General features: G+C 34.1%; 1 protein-coding gene across 20 annotated transcripts in view; it reads right to left on the bottom strand.

The window, feature by feature from the left end:
• LOC106078839 (uncharacterized) overlaps positions 1-16498 on the bottom strand; it is a 75343-nt gene that overhangs the window by 38877 nt on the left and 19968 nt on the right. For all 20 annotated transcript variants that reach the window (XM_056045752.1, XM_056045750.1, XM_056045749.1 and 17 more), the window contains 8 exons: positions 9380-9401; positions 9236-9280; positions 8839-8921; positions 8642-8688; positions 6160-6210; positions 5297-5418; positions 4886-5001; positions 1019-1690 (listed from right to left, as the gene is read on the bottom strand). In XM_056045752.1, the coding sequence (XP_055901727.1) occupies positions 1019-1690; positions 4886-5001; positions 5297-5418; positions 6160-6210; positions 8642-8688; positions 8839-8921; positions 9236-9280; positions 9380-9401 (1158 nt within the window). The remainder of the gene's footprint in view (positions 1-1018; positions 1691-4885; positions 5002-5296; positions 5419-6159; positions 6211-8641; positions 8689-8838; positions 8922-9235; positions 9281-9379; positions 9402-16498) is intronic.

Below are 16498 nucleotides of genomic sequence, written 5' to 3'. Positions count from 1 at the left end.
TATTATTGATGTAATTGTTTTGAAAAGGCTCAATCTCTTATTCGAGCCATTATGTCGCTGCAATAGATTAATAGCGTAGGAAAATTAAGTTTATAAGATTACTATTTGTTTTAAATTAGGTCTAACTTATAATGCATATTAATTAGCTTTTTCTCTTTAAAAAACTGCTTGCATAACTGATTTTAAAAATTACATTTTTCCTTTTATGAAAAAAAAAGTAGCCGTTACATCAGAAGACAAGTTTTATTATTTGACCAATTGAAAGCTCACTTTAATTTGAAAGTGATGTTTGAGTTTTACATACTCGTATGGGACTAAGAATATTTTCATTGCGTGATGTATATTATGTTTAGAGAATGTTAATGTTTAGCATAATTAGAAAACGTCTGACTTGTAGTATGGTATAGAATTGTAAAAAAAAGATTCCGGAAACAATATGTTAAAGAACAGTAACTTAATTACACTTTTAAAAATATTTTCGTTACATAATGCCTATACACGTTGCCCGTCTGTTAATTTTTCTAATCTGAGATTCATTTCAGTGTTACCAAAGAAAGCAAACAAATAAGGATTACCGGCATGTTTGCATAACACATTTAGAAACTCAATATGTTAATGTGTTATTTGTTTTTAACTAGGTAAACATGAGGACGCCATTACGAATTGTAATATGTATAGTGATTAAGGGTCTCTATGTTCAGTTCATGTATACACTTAAAAAAGACAACTCGTTATAGCTTTTCTATTGATTATTTCGATTAATGTTTTTTTCCTCTGACGTATGTATTTTTTTGTTTGGGGGGGGGGGGTTGGTTCAAATCTGACAAAATATATTAATGAAAAACACGTTGAAATAAGTTCAAATGTTATCTTTTACAATTATTTATGTTTGGTTTCTCTTAAGACTTGTTTAGTATATATAATATGCATATAAAACTGCACCACTATATTTTTAAGGCATGTGTATTATGTATTATATAAAATGACATTTTATGTAATAAAAACTACATATACTTACAGGAGGAATATCGCTTGTTTCTAAGCACGTGTTTAGCTTCAATCCTTGCTGTAAAAGATACTTCAAGAAGTCGTAACGCTCTTTGTTTACAATAGTTCGAACAATTTGTTTCGTTTCATCTGTTTTTTCATCTGTTGTTTTATCTGTTGTTTTATCTGTTGTTTCATCTGTTGTTTTATCTGTTGTTTTATCTGTTGTTTTATCTGTTGTTTCATCTGTTGTTTTATCTGTTGTTTTATCTGTTGTTTCATCTGTTGTTTCATCTGTTGTTTTATCTGTTATTTTATCTGTTGTTTTATCTGCTGTTTTATCTGTTGTTTTATCTGTTGTTTTATCTGTTGTTTTATCTGTTGTTTTATCTGCTGTTTTATCTGTTGTTTTATCTGTTGTTTTATTTGTTGTTTTATCTGCTGTTTTATCTGCTGTTTTATCTGCTGTTTTATCTGTTATTTTATCTGTTGTTTTATCTGCTGTTTTATCTGTTGTTTTATCTGTTGTTTTATCTGTTGTTTCATCTGTTGTTTTATCTGTTGTTTTATCTGTTGTTTTATCTGTTGTTTTATCTGCTGTTTTATCTGTTGTTTTATCTGCTGTTTTATCTGTTGTTTTATCTGTTGTTTTAGTTGTTGTTTTATCTTTTGTTTTATCTGTTGCTTTATCTGTTGACTGTTCCTACAATATAATTTTTGAACAAACTCTAGATTAGTATTTGATTTTATTTCCTATGATACAAACTTAAACTTAAATTAAACTACATATAAGGTTAACATTATAAAAAATGATTTTAAACCTTGTCTACCGTGTGGAGAGAGAGAGAGAGAGAGAGAGAGAGAGAGAGAGAGAGAGAGAGTTGTCGTAGCTAACATGTCGCATTTAGGCGTTTTTTTAAACAGCTTTATTAGAGTTTTTCTTTTTTTTTTTTTAAGTTTTTTTTTATAGAGCTATTTAATAAATCCATTTTTTTTAAAAATACAATGAAGAAGGTAAGTCTGACATGAAATTCTGCATTTTGAAAAGAAAAAAAAAGATTGTCTTCTTAGTAGCTAGACATATAGTTTAAAAGGTTTGAGAGATACATTAATGTGGAAATAAATTTGTCTTTGGTAAATTCAGATTATATAAATTGATCTTAAAGAAATAACAATGACATGATAAAACTTTGATGCTATACATTTAATATATAGATGATAGAAATTCTAGAGAGGTAACCAAGTCTAGTCCCAGCATTTCTGTTTAATTTAAATTATTGTCTTTTACTTATAATAATCTGCTTATTGTTCAGACTAGTGCAGTTTTTTGTTCTAAGTACAAATTTAATTTAAAATTATGAGCTTTTTTGACTATTATTAATAGTTCTCGTGATAACTAATATTCTAGCTGTCGATATCAATCCTTATAAGATTTTAAATATAATAAATATTTTGAGTATAGGCATACTGCTGTTGAGGTTTATTTAATTACTTAGGATTATTATTATTTCCATAATATTATGCTATGTTAGAATTAGATAGGTGACAGCTGGTAGGTTTATATTTGAATTGGACAAGTAGAAATGGGTATACTCTTTACTTATACAGTTAAAATTATTACAGTTAAAAAGTGTTTTAGACCGTGGCTTGTCAGATCATTTTCTCGTAAACTTTGAAATGCGCCTTTCAAAAGCAAAAAAGCCAAAGAAAAACGTGACTTCCCGTAAACTTATAGCCATAGACATTGCCTCCTTCAAAATGAACGTGACCTCTTTGGTGTTGCAACAGAGCAACACAGACGTTCTCAGCAATTACAGTTTTTGCTTGAAAAAGTTACTGGACAGCCATGCACCTCTTGTCACTCGTACAGTCTCAGTTAGGCCATCTGCTCCCTGGATGACGGAAGACATAAAGAATGCCAAACTTATTCGCCGACGTGCCGAACGTACATTCTAAAAGACAGGTCTATATATCCTAGAAAAAAAACAAGGTTAACCGTATGATAATCTGAAGATTATGTCAAAAGTACTATTTTAAAGATGCCAAATAAGTCATGTGACCTTGATTCTATTCCAACTTCCTTGCTCCTTGAATGTTTAGATGAGCTTGTACCCACAATTACTAACATTGTGAACTCTTCACTGACTTCAGGCATTGTACCACAGCAATTTAAGCATGCACTTGTCAGGCCCTTATTAAAAAAATCCAGTCTTGACCCGGAATGCCTAAAAAACTATCGCCCAGTATCAAATCTTCCCTTCCTGTCAAAGCTTCTGGAGCGCATCGTGTTAGCGCAAATTCTTTCTCATCCTGAACAGTACTGTCTCTTGGAAGAATTTCAATCTGCATATAGGAAGTGCCGAAGCACAGAGACAGCAGTGGTCAGAGTACTAAACGACTTACTTTACAATTCCGACAAAGGCCACATCTCAATTATTTCAATGCTGGACTTGTCCGCAGCCTTTGATACGCTAGACCACGAAATTATGATGGCCAGGTTCTCTGCCTTTTTTGGTTTAACAGGAATTGTCCTAAAATGGCTTGGATCCTACCTGACTGAACGCACCCAAAGTGTCGTTGTTAACGGAACAGAATCAACAAGCTTACTCTTGAAGTACGGAGTGCCCCAGGGATCAGTTCTAGGCCCAGTACTGTTCACTATGTATACATATCCACTCAGCGGCGTCATACGGCCAACCGGCATCCTATACCATTTCTTTGCCGATGACTCACAGTTATACGATTCCTCAGTAATATCAGAGGTGTCGCATCTGGCAGAGAAAATCAGTAGTACCGTTGCAAGGGTGAGCAATTGGATGGTTGAAAATAAGCTCAAGATGAACGAAGATAAGACAGAAATAATTAAGATTGGCACTCGTAACAACGTCTCGAAAGTTGAAAGCACATATTCTCTTTTTATTACGAACTGCCAGCTTCCTTATGTCCATGTAGTGCGGAATCTTGGAGTTTTCTTTGACTCAGCACAATCTTTCGACCCACACATAAGTCAGCTCTGCAAGGGTCTTTTTCTGCAGCTGCGTAGATTAGGCCAGATCCGTCCATATTTAACAACGGAGTCAACAAAAACGCTAGCTGTGGCATTCATACTCTCCCGCCTTGACTACTGTAAAGCCGTGCTAGCAGGTATACCTGATGACAAAAAAGCCAAACTGCAACGTATACAGAACAACGCCGCTCGAATAGTACTTAAAAAAACAAGACAAAATTCTGCTACTACGCTCTTGCGCATGCTCCATTGGCTTCCCGTGTAAGCGAGAATCGATTACAAGGTCGCCACACTTTGTCATCAGTGTATATATAACAATGAGATGCCCCTGTACCTTAGAGAACTGATTACTCCATATGTCCCCCAGAGAGCCCTACGCTCAATGGACTCAACGCTTTTAGTGGTGCCACGTTTCTCCCTCAAAAGCTACGGTCTGCGGGCTTTTTCAGTGCACGGACCAAAGGTTTGGAACTCACTCCCCATTGATCTCAGAAAGACAACATGCTAAACCACTTTTAAGAAGAACATTAAGACCTACTTGTTTAAACTTTTTTAGATTAGTTTTTGATTTCCATTGTCGTGTTTGTGTTTGTAATGTTATCACAGCGCATTGAGCCTACATTTTGTTTGTTAACAGCGCTTTATAAATAAAATTATTATTATTATTATTATTATACTTGGATCAATCTTATTTATCAATCATTAATGTATTGTTGGAAAAATAACCATACCATTATTATAGTGTTCGATACCATTTGTCACTTAAAATAAAGCATCTATTGATTTATGTTTATTATTCAGATTTCATTTCTGCTATTCGAAGTCATGGTTTTTGTAGTTGGAAACAAGTTTTAAATGTTGGGCTATTATTGCATAAAAATCTTTGTTTACCTTTTTTGCTATTTTCCAAAGTCCTCCTAATTGCACAGCTACATCTAATTGATTTAGTGTTATGCACAGTTGAAGAAAGTTCATTTCGTCTTGTAATTCGTTTCTTTCTTTTTTTGCTATAAAAATGTACTTTATATACATATATAGCAATAAAGTAAATTTAACATAATATTTTGCAAAATACAATCCAAAAAATGCATTAACATCATGTATTTACCAAGTTTATAGAAATAGCATTTGTTATGTATGTAAGACCAAGTATGCAAGCTAAACATGCAATTATATATTAACTTTATCTAGCTTTGAACAAGTTGTTTGTGAACCTTAGATGGTGGCAGAGGTATCTGGTAAGCTATTTTTCTTGTCTTTATGTTGAATTTTAGTTGATTTTCTAGGGATTAAGCTACTCACTTATCACAGCTTTTAGCAATGCTTGACCAATGAATTTTTTTCCAACATTGTTTGTTAGGTCAAAGACGACGTATTTCTGTATTTGTTCCAAAATGTTTTTTACATCGTCGACGTTTAATAGCCTGTAAAAAATAATAAAAAAACAGCGCGTTTTTAAATGATTATACATAAAGCCTACATAAATTATAATAGCAATAAGTAAAGAAACATTGCCGAAGAACGGCGAGATCACTAAAAAGAAGACTTAAATCGTCCATCGTTAGACAATGACTTTGATATGTCGAAAATATAAAAAAAAAACTTGAACAAAAGTATCATTCCTTTTTTTTTGGTCACAATATACACACACCTCTGTTAAATTAATATTTCAACAAAATAAATTTCACATATCTCCCCCTTGTTAGATCCTTCGTCTACCCTTATCCAACCGTAATCCATATCATTTTTTAATGCTACTTCCTAATCCACCTTAGGCAGACCCCACTAACTTTACAGCTCAACATAACCAACACCCTGTACAGCAGTGCTGAACAACTGAAGAGAACAGTTAAATAGTTTTCCTAGACACAGTCTGCATAAGAGCTCACAGCTCAGCAGCAAAATGCTAGCTAGAAGAAGAAAAGAAAAAAAAAGTCCGAATATCAAGTTTTAGAATCGGACATTGTACTAAATTCAAATTAACCATATCAACTAATAATTTAGATTATGTGTAACTTTTTGAGTCCAGTAGCGAACCTGAAACTGGCTCTTTAAAAACAAATTAACCTACCACACTATGATTTCGGAAATTTTGTAGTGTCATTTTGTGAAAACTAGATTTAAAAGAATGTGTCCTATTAAAATGTTATTTAAATTCTACGTACGACTTTGCTTCGTTTTTGTTGCTAACAATTAACTCTTCCTTTGTAGGGGATCTGCAAGGACAAGAACATATGTTAAATAAACACATTTAGGGGGAAAGTGAAGTAATATGACACAATTTGAAGAGTTATAAACCTATAATTGATACATTTTTACAAACATTTCTCTCTCTCTCTCTCTCTCTATCTATCTATCTATCTATCTATCTCTTTCTCTCTCTTATATATATCATGGGCGTATCCAAGGGGGGGGGGTTTGGGGAGACGGACTTTAGTGACTGATTTTTGCTTTGATTTTCTTTATTTTAGGTAAGATTTTAATACTAAACCATCACTTGCCCCAGCGCAGCCAAAAGGGTTTTGAGTTTAAAACCCCTACCATGGGGTTTTGAGTTTGAAACCCCCTACCACGGGGGGGGGGAAGACGGACTTTGGTGACATGTTTTTTGCTTTGATTTTCTTTATTTTAGGTGAGATTTTAATACTAAACCATCACTTGCCCCAGCGCAGCCAAAAGGGTTTTGAGTTTAAAACCCCTACCATGGGGTTTTGAGTTTGAAACCCCCTACCACGGGGGGGGGGGGGGGGGGAAGACGGACTTTGGTGACATGTTTTTTGCTTTGATTTTCTTTATTTTAGGTGAGATTTTAATACTAAACCATCACTTGCCCCAGCACAGCTAAAGGGGTTTTGAGTTTAAAACCACGACCAGGTGGTTTAGAGATTAAAACCCCTACCAGGGGGTTTTGAGTTTAAAACCCTACCAGGGGGTTTTGAGTTTAAAACCCTAACAGGGGTTTTGAGTTTAAAACCCCCAACCAGGGTTTTTTTCAAATAAATCCCCCTCTTCTATAAAACAAACACTCAAAAAATGCAAACGATAATCCCCAAATTCCAAGTGCCTAGTTAAGGAAGATTTTGATTTAAAAACCCCTTCCAAAATTTACGATAGACCCCCTCTTCAATATGAAAAAAAAGCAAATTATGCACTCAAAACGTTATGAGCGTAGCTAAATGGGTTTTGACTCAGTTTTAAGTTTAAACTCCCCTCCAGTGGAGTTTGAAGGTAAAAAATACATCTTCAATAAAAAAAAAGCAAATTACACGCTCTAAAATCTAAGAGCGTAGCCATATGGGTTTCGAGTTTAAACCCCCCGCCAGAGGGGTTGAAGTTAAAAAATACATCATCAATGTAAAAAAAAAAGCAAAAATCTATAAGCGTTGCCAAAATGCTTTTGAGTTCATATCCCCCTTCACAAGGGTTTGATGCTAAAAAATACCTCTTCAATATAAAAAAAAGCAAATTACACACCAAAATTATTTGAGCGTAACCAAGCGAATTGAGGGTTTTGAGTTTAAACTCCTTTCCTCTAGATGTTTTTGAGTTTCAAATCCCCCTACAGAGCGTTTTGAGGTGGAAAACCTCTATCTTTAATATTACTCTAAAGCAAACTACAGTTACCAAATTCTATGATCGTAGCTAAATTGAGGTTTTGAATTTAAAAAACTATAACAAAGTCCTGAGATTTTTTGTTTAAAACCTCTAACAGATAATTTTGACGATAGGATACAAATTATCAATATAAAATCAAAAGCTAACTACAGTTACCCAATTCCAAGAGCGTATCCAAGAGAGGTTACATTTCTACCAGTGGCGGGGCTAAATCAAGGAAATCCTATGCCGAACTGGGAGTCGACCCCTTAGTAAAATTGTGACAGAGCGTCGAATGAGGTTTGCGGGACATGTTCTCCGACAAAATAAATTACGCATAATAAGAGTTGCGATGACATCCTAGTACAACTTGGCGCCACACATTCATGGAGGTCCTCGGAGCAGGTGGGAGGAGGCTTCAGAAATTACCAGTGACAGATTTTTGTGGAAACAGCCTGACGGCAAATGCGCCGAACGGCGCGGCAGGGTCTTAGTCATTTTTGAAATAAGACTTTTTAATAGCAGGAAAATGCACTGTAGATACCTCAGAATATGCATTTTGTTGACATTCTATGCCAGAAATAGTGATTGGCGGCGGGGCTCCGCCCCGCTCTAGGGTGAGCTCCTAGAGCTCCCCCAGAGCCCCTTGCTGGCAATGGCGGGGAGTCAACAATTTTTTCACTAACTCCAGGAAGAACCTATTCTAGGGCACAATAAACATGTTCCAAAAAAATGAAGGGTCAGAATGTAATAAAGATTATGAACACACACACACATACATATATACAAATATTTTTTTTTCGCGAGAGGGGGGGGGTCCGGGGGGGGAGAAAAAATCCCCCCCTAACCCCCCCCCCCGAAAAAAAATCCTGGCTACGCCTATGATATATATATACTGTTAAACGGAGGAGGGGGTCCATAAAGTAATAAGGGCACGATATGGCTTTTATTGATGTATCATAAAATCTTAAATCCTAAACCATATATATTAAAAGGCACTGTTAATGTAAAAATAAAATTATAGTAAAGTAGTTTTACTACAATATTTCTTACGTAGTTTGTTGTAGTTCTGCTATTATATCTGCTAATCCTCCCGACGCCTATGGTAAAAAAAAAACAATAACACTTTACTCAAAATTTGTGTCTACTTTAAAAATGTTAAATATGTAATCATGCCACTAATATAAGAAATTGTCTGGTCAAGTTTTCAATGAATTATTTTTAGTATTAAGTGTAACTTAAAGTCTTACCTTTAACACAACGACAGCATTTTCTTTTAAACTTGCAATGTCTATTTTAGACAAGATGGAGCCGTTACAAAGTATTACACATTCTGAGAGATAAATAATGGGAAAAATAACTGCACATTTTATATTTTAATATTTTTATGATAGCAATAAAAAAATCATAACAATCATTAAATTTTTATAGCGGTGTCAACAAACATAATATAGAGCATAACATACATTAAGCTCATATTAAAATAGCAAACTAATTTAAGATAGTTTTCAACAGGTATAAAAAATCAATTTAATATTAAAAGGACTCACTGTTTGATATGATCATAGTACATTTATATAAGGTCTTATTGAAAAAAATATTTTATTATTGAGTGTATGCCTAATATTAACTGAAATAAAAACTAACCTTGTGTTGTCAGGTTCGCTCTACTTTTTTCATCAAGGAAATGAGCTTTGGGTAAACAAAATAGTTTGTTATGATTCGGATTGATATATATTTATATCAGATAAATTATCCTTCAAAAACGTTTTTACAAGTAAGCGTACTTACCATTGTAGTTGTTTATCCCTTGCTAGAAAAAAAAACAATGAACATGTGAGTAAACTTCAAGCAGTAAATCAATGTGTATGTGTGTAGAGTGAACATTAATATTGAATTAATTGATATGTATGTATTGGCTTCGGGTAAACCCATTTTCGCAAAACTACTTTTATTTTCGCAGCGAAAGAGAAAAACTTGAAAGGATCATTAGCTCATGTTAACATAGATCTAAATCCAATCAACTAGATTAGTAAACACAAACTATGTTAATTAAGATCTAGGTTCACACTCAGCAATAACCAAACAACAACCATTAGTGTCATCTCGGAGAACGATACTTTATTATATTGAAAGCGTGCACCTTTGCGCAACATATCAACATCCCCTTTTCTTTAAAAAAAATAATTAAAAAAAAATAAAACATTTCGGGGAGTATTATTAACAAAAAATAAAATAAAACCACAACAACATAAACAACAAAACATAACATACACATATACGCTTCAATGAATATGAAATATATCACATTTAAAAATCAACATTCAATAGTTCATTAAGACACATAGTCATTGAATCTTGTCGGTTTCTTCAACTAATCCCTTGGTCGCAGGGAATGATGAGTTGATGAGTTGCAAATGTGTTGATTATGAGTTCTATTGTCCCTTAAGTTGTCACTAGTATCGGGGAATATATCTTCTTCTGTTTCTCTGTTCAGGTTGATATGCACCCTGTTTCTTTGGTACACTGCACCATTGTCACCTCGAATAATGTAAGCTCTCTGGTTGACTTGAGACTGGATTCTTCCACGTCTCCATGTAGGGTCTTTGGGAGATTGGAAATAGACCATCTGTCCAGTTCTCAGTTGACTTTAATTTTTTGACCTCTTATCATAAGAGGTTTTTACACTCATCTGACGTTTTTCTTTCCTTCTCATACTGTTCTTTTGACATGTAGAAATCTTAATGTTACTCCTTTTGTTTGGTATCAGTGTTCGAGTCATCCGACCAAAAAACATCTGAACTGGGCTTAGATTTCTGTCTTGCCTTGGAGTATTTCTAAATTCCAGAAGAGCTTCATAAGCATCTGACTTTGATTCTCTAGATTTCTTCATAATGTTCTTCAAAATTTTAACTGCTGACTCAGCCCTTCCATTGGATTGATGGTGTCCTGGGGAGGATTTAAAATGATTCACTCCCCATTCCATCATAAATTTGGAAATATATTCCGATGTGAAATGAGGTCCGCTATCAGAAATACAGACTTTGGGCACCCCATATCTTGCAAATAAAATTTCAGGTTCTTTATATTTGCGTGTGTTGATTAAAACTGCATGATTTCTACCTCTATAAAATTTGAATAATAGTCCACTATAACTAGATATTGTTAGTCACACATTTGGAATAAATCTATTCCAATCTTGTCCCACGAATTAGAACCTAATTCGTGCTGTATTAATTCTTCTCTCTGATTCGCTGGTATGTTTTTTTGACAAATGAGTTGGATATCTCCTTTATTCGAGCTGATAATTCAGTACAGAAAACTGTTTCTTTTGCTTTTCTTTTCATTGAGTCTACTCCCAGATGTACTGCATGGAGTTTTTCTTATATTTCTTTGCGAAGTGATATTGGTATGATTATTTGTTCTCCTTTCAACAAGAGTCTGTCTTCGTATGTTAACATGTCTCTGAGTGAAAAATATTGTTTAGGTAAACTATTATGTTTGTCTGGCCATCCATTTAGGATATACTGAATAAGTGTTTGCATTGTTCTATCTTTCTCTGTCTCGATTCTGACTTTCCCCATCCCTGCATCTGGTATTGCCAGTCCGACTGTATTGACACAAACATCAGGGATATCACTCTTTTCCTCTGATGGGTCTCTACTAAAAGTATCACCTATGAACAAATTTTGCCTTTGACTTAATGAAACTTGATATCGTAACGATAAAGGCGCATCATTAAACTTTGTAGCCTTCTCGGAGCAGAACTGAGTGGTTTTTGAAGGATGTTTTCCAGTGGTTTATGGTCATTCTGAACTATTACTGTCGTCCCATACGTATACTGGTCAAAACGTTCCAAATCAACAACCACTGCCAACAATTCTTTTTCAATCTGTGTCCATCTTTTCTGAGTATCAGTTAATGATCTAGAAGCATATGCTATTGGACTGCTATCTTGTAATAACGCTGCCCCCAAACCATTTTGGCTACTATGTGCTTGTAATGTAAGCTCTTTGTTAGAATCAAAATATATCAGTGTGCCATGAGTCGATAGTTTCTGTTTTATCTTAATGAAAAATCGTGTGCATTGATTAGTCCAAACAAATGATATGTTCTTTCTAATCAACTCTGTTATGGGCTGTAAATCTGTTGACAAGTCTGGAACAAATCTTGCAAGATATTGAACCATGCCACAGATTCTTCGGACCGATGAAATATCCTTTGGAGCATTCAAACTAAAAATCGGAGATATAATATATTGTTCGGGTCTGGTTTTATTTCTTCTGCATCTGTAATAATATGACCCAAAAAGTTAATTTCAGCTGTTCTACAAATAGACTTTTCGTGGTTCAGTTTAATCTTCTTTTCTTGACATCCTTTCATCAGCTCTCTTAGGTAAATATCATAATTTCTGAGTGCTTCTTTCTTCGTTCTTCCTTTTCCTACCACTATAATATCATCAACGTAATTTAAACAGCCCTTCAGTTCTTCTAGTGCTAGATTTAATCTTCTCTGAAAAATGTCTGAACTCACTTTCAGACCAAATGGTAATCGCTTTCATTTGTATCTACCAAAATGGGTTATCATATGTCAAATTAGATGACGCTGTGTCTAGCCTGACATGCCAGAAAGATTCTTGCACATCCAATTTGCTGAATATTTTGGCATCGTTCAAATCTGCCAATATGTCATCTAGAGTAGCAAGATTATAGAATTCCCTTAGTAAAACTTTATTCAGGGCTTGAGGATCTATGCAAATCCTAATTTTTCCATTAGCCTTTTCCACAATCGCCATCTTACTCTGTAGGCTCTATCACTGGTTCTATGATTCCTCTCTGCACTTGGGTCTTTAACTCCTCCTTAACTCTTTCTTGTAAAGCAATAGGGATCTTTCTACATGGCAGAACCTTGGACCTAATGCTGCTTTCAATTTTTAAAGACACTTCTCCTAGGTTATCCAAATCACGAGTAAACTTTGGACAACAGTCTTCTTCTTGGTTATTCACTTATACTTATTCACTACTGATGCTATGAACCTATCTTTATTCACTTTGATTAAACTTATTCTTGTTAAAGTTTCATGACCTAGAAGGCATGCTAGATTATTTGGTACAAATATATATTCCACCTCAAATGTTTTGTTACTTTTCTCATTTCTCGTCGTTAGAGTGGCTTTCCCTATTGGCTCATTTCAGTCTTATTTTACATTAGTAATCTTTGCGTTGCTTTTTGTATCTGATTCTTATTTACTTATTTTTCTCGGATGTTTTTTTACACTATCTATTTGAAACCTTACACGGTGACCATTCACTGTCATAACTGCTGTCATCCTTTTCGTTTTGTGGTTTTCCAAAGACATCACCCATTCATTTTTTTCCATCATGACATTATCTCTTGTATCCGATTGCAGCTGTCTTTCATCGTTAGACATATCATTTGACACTTGCTGAATTGTCTTTTTGCACATAACGGCACTTTACGGCAAAATGATGTCTCCCCTTGTACACTATGCACATTTTATCCCATGCTGGGCACTTTTCCTTAATGTATTCTTGAATCCTTCCACAATACCTGCATTTACCTTTCTGAATGTTTGTTTTTGAGGGTGTTGATACTTTCTCAATGATTGGAGGGTCGGCTTGTATTTGTCTCAACTGTTTGTTGGCGATCTCGTATGCTCTGCAAATATCTCCGCACCTTTTCAATGTGAGATTACTATCTTGTAACAATTTCATTTTGAGGCATTCATGTCTAACACCAAGAACTAGTCTGTCTCTAATCAAGCTATCTTCCAGGAGTTCAAAACTACACGTTTTTCTAGTCTTCAAAGATTTGTTATGTACTTTTCAATGTCCTCGCCTTCTTGCTGTTCACGAGTATTGAAAACATAGCGCTCATAAGTTTCATTCGTTTTTCCAATGCAAAAACTTTCAAATTTGTTCACTATTTCTTCTATCTTTCTTTCTTTTCCCTTCTCAATTTCAAGACCTTCATATCTGTCCATCGCTTTTGTTCCTATAATTGTTAGAAAGGTGGCCACTCTGACCTCCTCCGAGTCTTCCGACAATTTAGTGGCTAACTCGTAGTTTCTCTAGCTCCGGTGAAACTTTTGCCAATTAGCGGCCATGTTACCTTCTACCTCGTGAGGCTCGGATACAGGAAGGAAATTTCTAGCTGCCATTGCACGGCGTAGCCCTGTAATTGTTGCCTATTTATTTTTGCAAACAATAAACCTTTATATACTGATTTCCTCTGATCATTAATACACCGCTGCCACCATGTTAATTAAGATCTAAGTTCACAGTCAGCAATAAACAAACAACAACCATTAGTGTCATGGCGGAGAACGATACTTTATTATATTGAACGTGTGCACCTTTGCGTACCATATCAACAAACTAGGACCCGCAGGCCGCGGGTAATTTCAGGCTAGTAATAGTATAAATACAATATTTATAACTTGACGGTCAGACTGCCCTAAATGCACGGAACGTGTATCCCATAGACGTTATTATCCTATCTTTGTTTCGTTGCATTTTAAATTAAGATGTTTAACTAACAACAGTGGAACTATTTTTACTTTATAAAAGAGTTATTCATCCATTGTTTACACAGAGAGAGAGAAGCTTTTGGCTTTATTTAGACATTTATTTATTACTTTTTTTACAATGTAAAAAAATGTCGCCATGACTACGCTAGTCCAAGACACACCCACAATATTAACTACTGAAGAAACTTTAAATTTATTCTAAAATTTATCACAAATAAATAGTAATAATGACGAATTTGATATAGATATATACATTAGATCCAGGTAGGTCTAAATTTAGCGTATTTAGACCTATATTATTAGTATTTAGATCTAAATCTATTATTGTCTGTAGGCTAGGTAGTAGGTGTACATTCAAGAGTGTAGTCTGTAGATCGAGATTGACTAGATCTAAGCTTTTATCTCTAGACTTGGACTTTACTTTAGATCTAGATATGTCTCTAGATCTAAGCTTATGATAAATAAAAAGAAAGGAAATGGTAGATCTACATCAATAATCATCAACTGTGGGCATTTTTGCCCATTTTATTTAGTATTGTTTATCTGTAAAAATCTACATCATGGCTATGCTTATCCAAGACACACCCACAATGTTTACTACTGAAGAAGCTTTATTATTGTTTATTTTTACTTTTACAAATTGTAATAATGAAGGTTTAGATCTTGATCAAGATTTAGCATAGGATGAAGCAGATTTGGACATTATTAGCATTTAGATTTTGATCTAGTATTGCCTTATATGCTTAGGCCTTAACCTTAGACTAGGGCTAGGTCTTGAATATAGATCAAGGTTGACTAGATCTATGCTTTTATCTTTACACCTTTGTAGATTCCTATAGATCTAAGCCTAAGATAAATGAAAACAACAGAAATGGCAGATCTCAATCCAATATTTATCCACCATGCCGGGCCTTTTCTTGGTAGATTTTCTAACATTTTTTTAGTACTGTTTTTTGGTAAAAATCATCACCATCACTATACTGGTTCAAGTTGCACTCCAAAAGGTTTACTACTACATAAAAGTAAAGAATAAAAGTATTCTAGATCCATAATTTATCACAAAGGAACAGTAATAATGATCTATTAGATATCTAGATCTTAGGTAAAATGAAGTAGGATTTTTATTGTGATTCCGCTAGTTATAGATTTAGGCTTTGATCTCTCGCTAGCCTATGTCTTGCACTGGTCTAGTATTAGAATGAAAGATGTTCTAGGCTAATAAAAGGAAGACAAATCTAGGTCTATATCCCATTGATTCAAATGTACATAATATTTGAGTGCATTTGGTTGATAGATTTAGTACTGGTATCTATTGTTATTGGTATTAATGAAAAGCACAATAAATATTGTGTTTTTTACATTATATTTCCAGTGTACATAAAAATATTTTTTAGCGACCCCCGTCTCTCCAACTGTCACACTGAGATCTCAAAAACTAGAAGAGAAATGAAAAATATAATTTCACCATATGATGCGGCTTGTGTAAATTTTCTGACGTCAAACCGTTGAGTATAAAAAATTAATTATGTAAGCTATTTTTTTCATAAAAATACACCAATTCTAAAACAATACATAAATGTAAGGGAGATAAAGTTAAAATTATGTTGACAAAGAAATATAATTTTTAGTGTATTTTCAGTATCGCCTCTACGTTTGTGTAATAACACAAAAATTTCTTTGTAAATATTTTTTCTGCAGTTTCAGTATTTATTTTTGATTGAAGAATATTTCACTGCTAATACTTTATAGTGGCAATAGATTTCCAAAAAATGAAAAAAAGTGGTAGCATCATGTGGATATTAGAAGCTATAAACTACAAATTATCATTAACTGTAATCCTTTCTTCCAAAAAGGCATACAAACCTATAACATGATTGCCTTTTGCCAATGTTCCATGAGACAATATCCTCATATACTATTTTAGTATGTAAAATGTGAACAAAAATATGTTTACATAACAAAAATGGCCGAATTGATCAATCACCTCTGTCGGATATATATATATACATTTCGACGAGGGCCTCAGAGGGATTTTTTTTCTCCCCCGGTTTTATATATGTGTGTGTGTGTGTTTGTGTGAGTGTGTTTGTGTGAGTGTGTTTGGTACATTCTGTCCCTTTATTTTATCAGAATTATTTTATTGTACTCTAGAATATGTTCTTCGTGGAGTTAAATAAAAAAAAAGGTAGACTTCCCGCTCTTGGAAGCATAGGGGTCTTAGGGAGCGCTGATAGCTCCCGCAGCGTCGCCAGGCAAACTTGCCGGTATTTATACACACAAAAAATGCATATTCTGAGGTGCTACAATGTTTTATCCTGCTATAAAAACAATTTTGTTAAAAAATCTAATATGCGATTCTT

The sequence above is a fragment of the Biomphalaria glabrata genome, chromosome 11 (genome assembly GCF_947242115.1).
Source record: "Biomphalaria glabrata chromosome 11, xgBioGlab47.1, whole genome shotgun sequence".
NCBI lineage: Eukaryota > Metazoa > Mollusca > Gastropoda > Planorbidae > Biomphalaria > Biomphalaria glabrata.
This window is presented reverse-complemented; position numbering and strand designations above follow the sequence as displayed.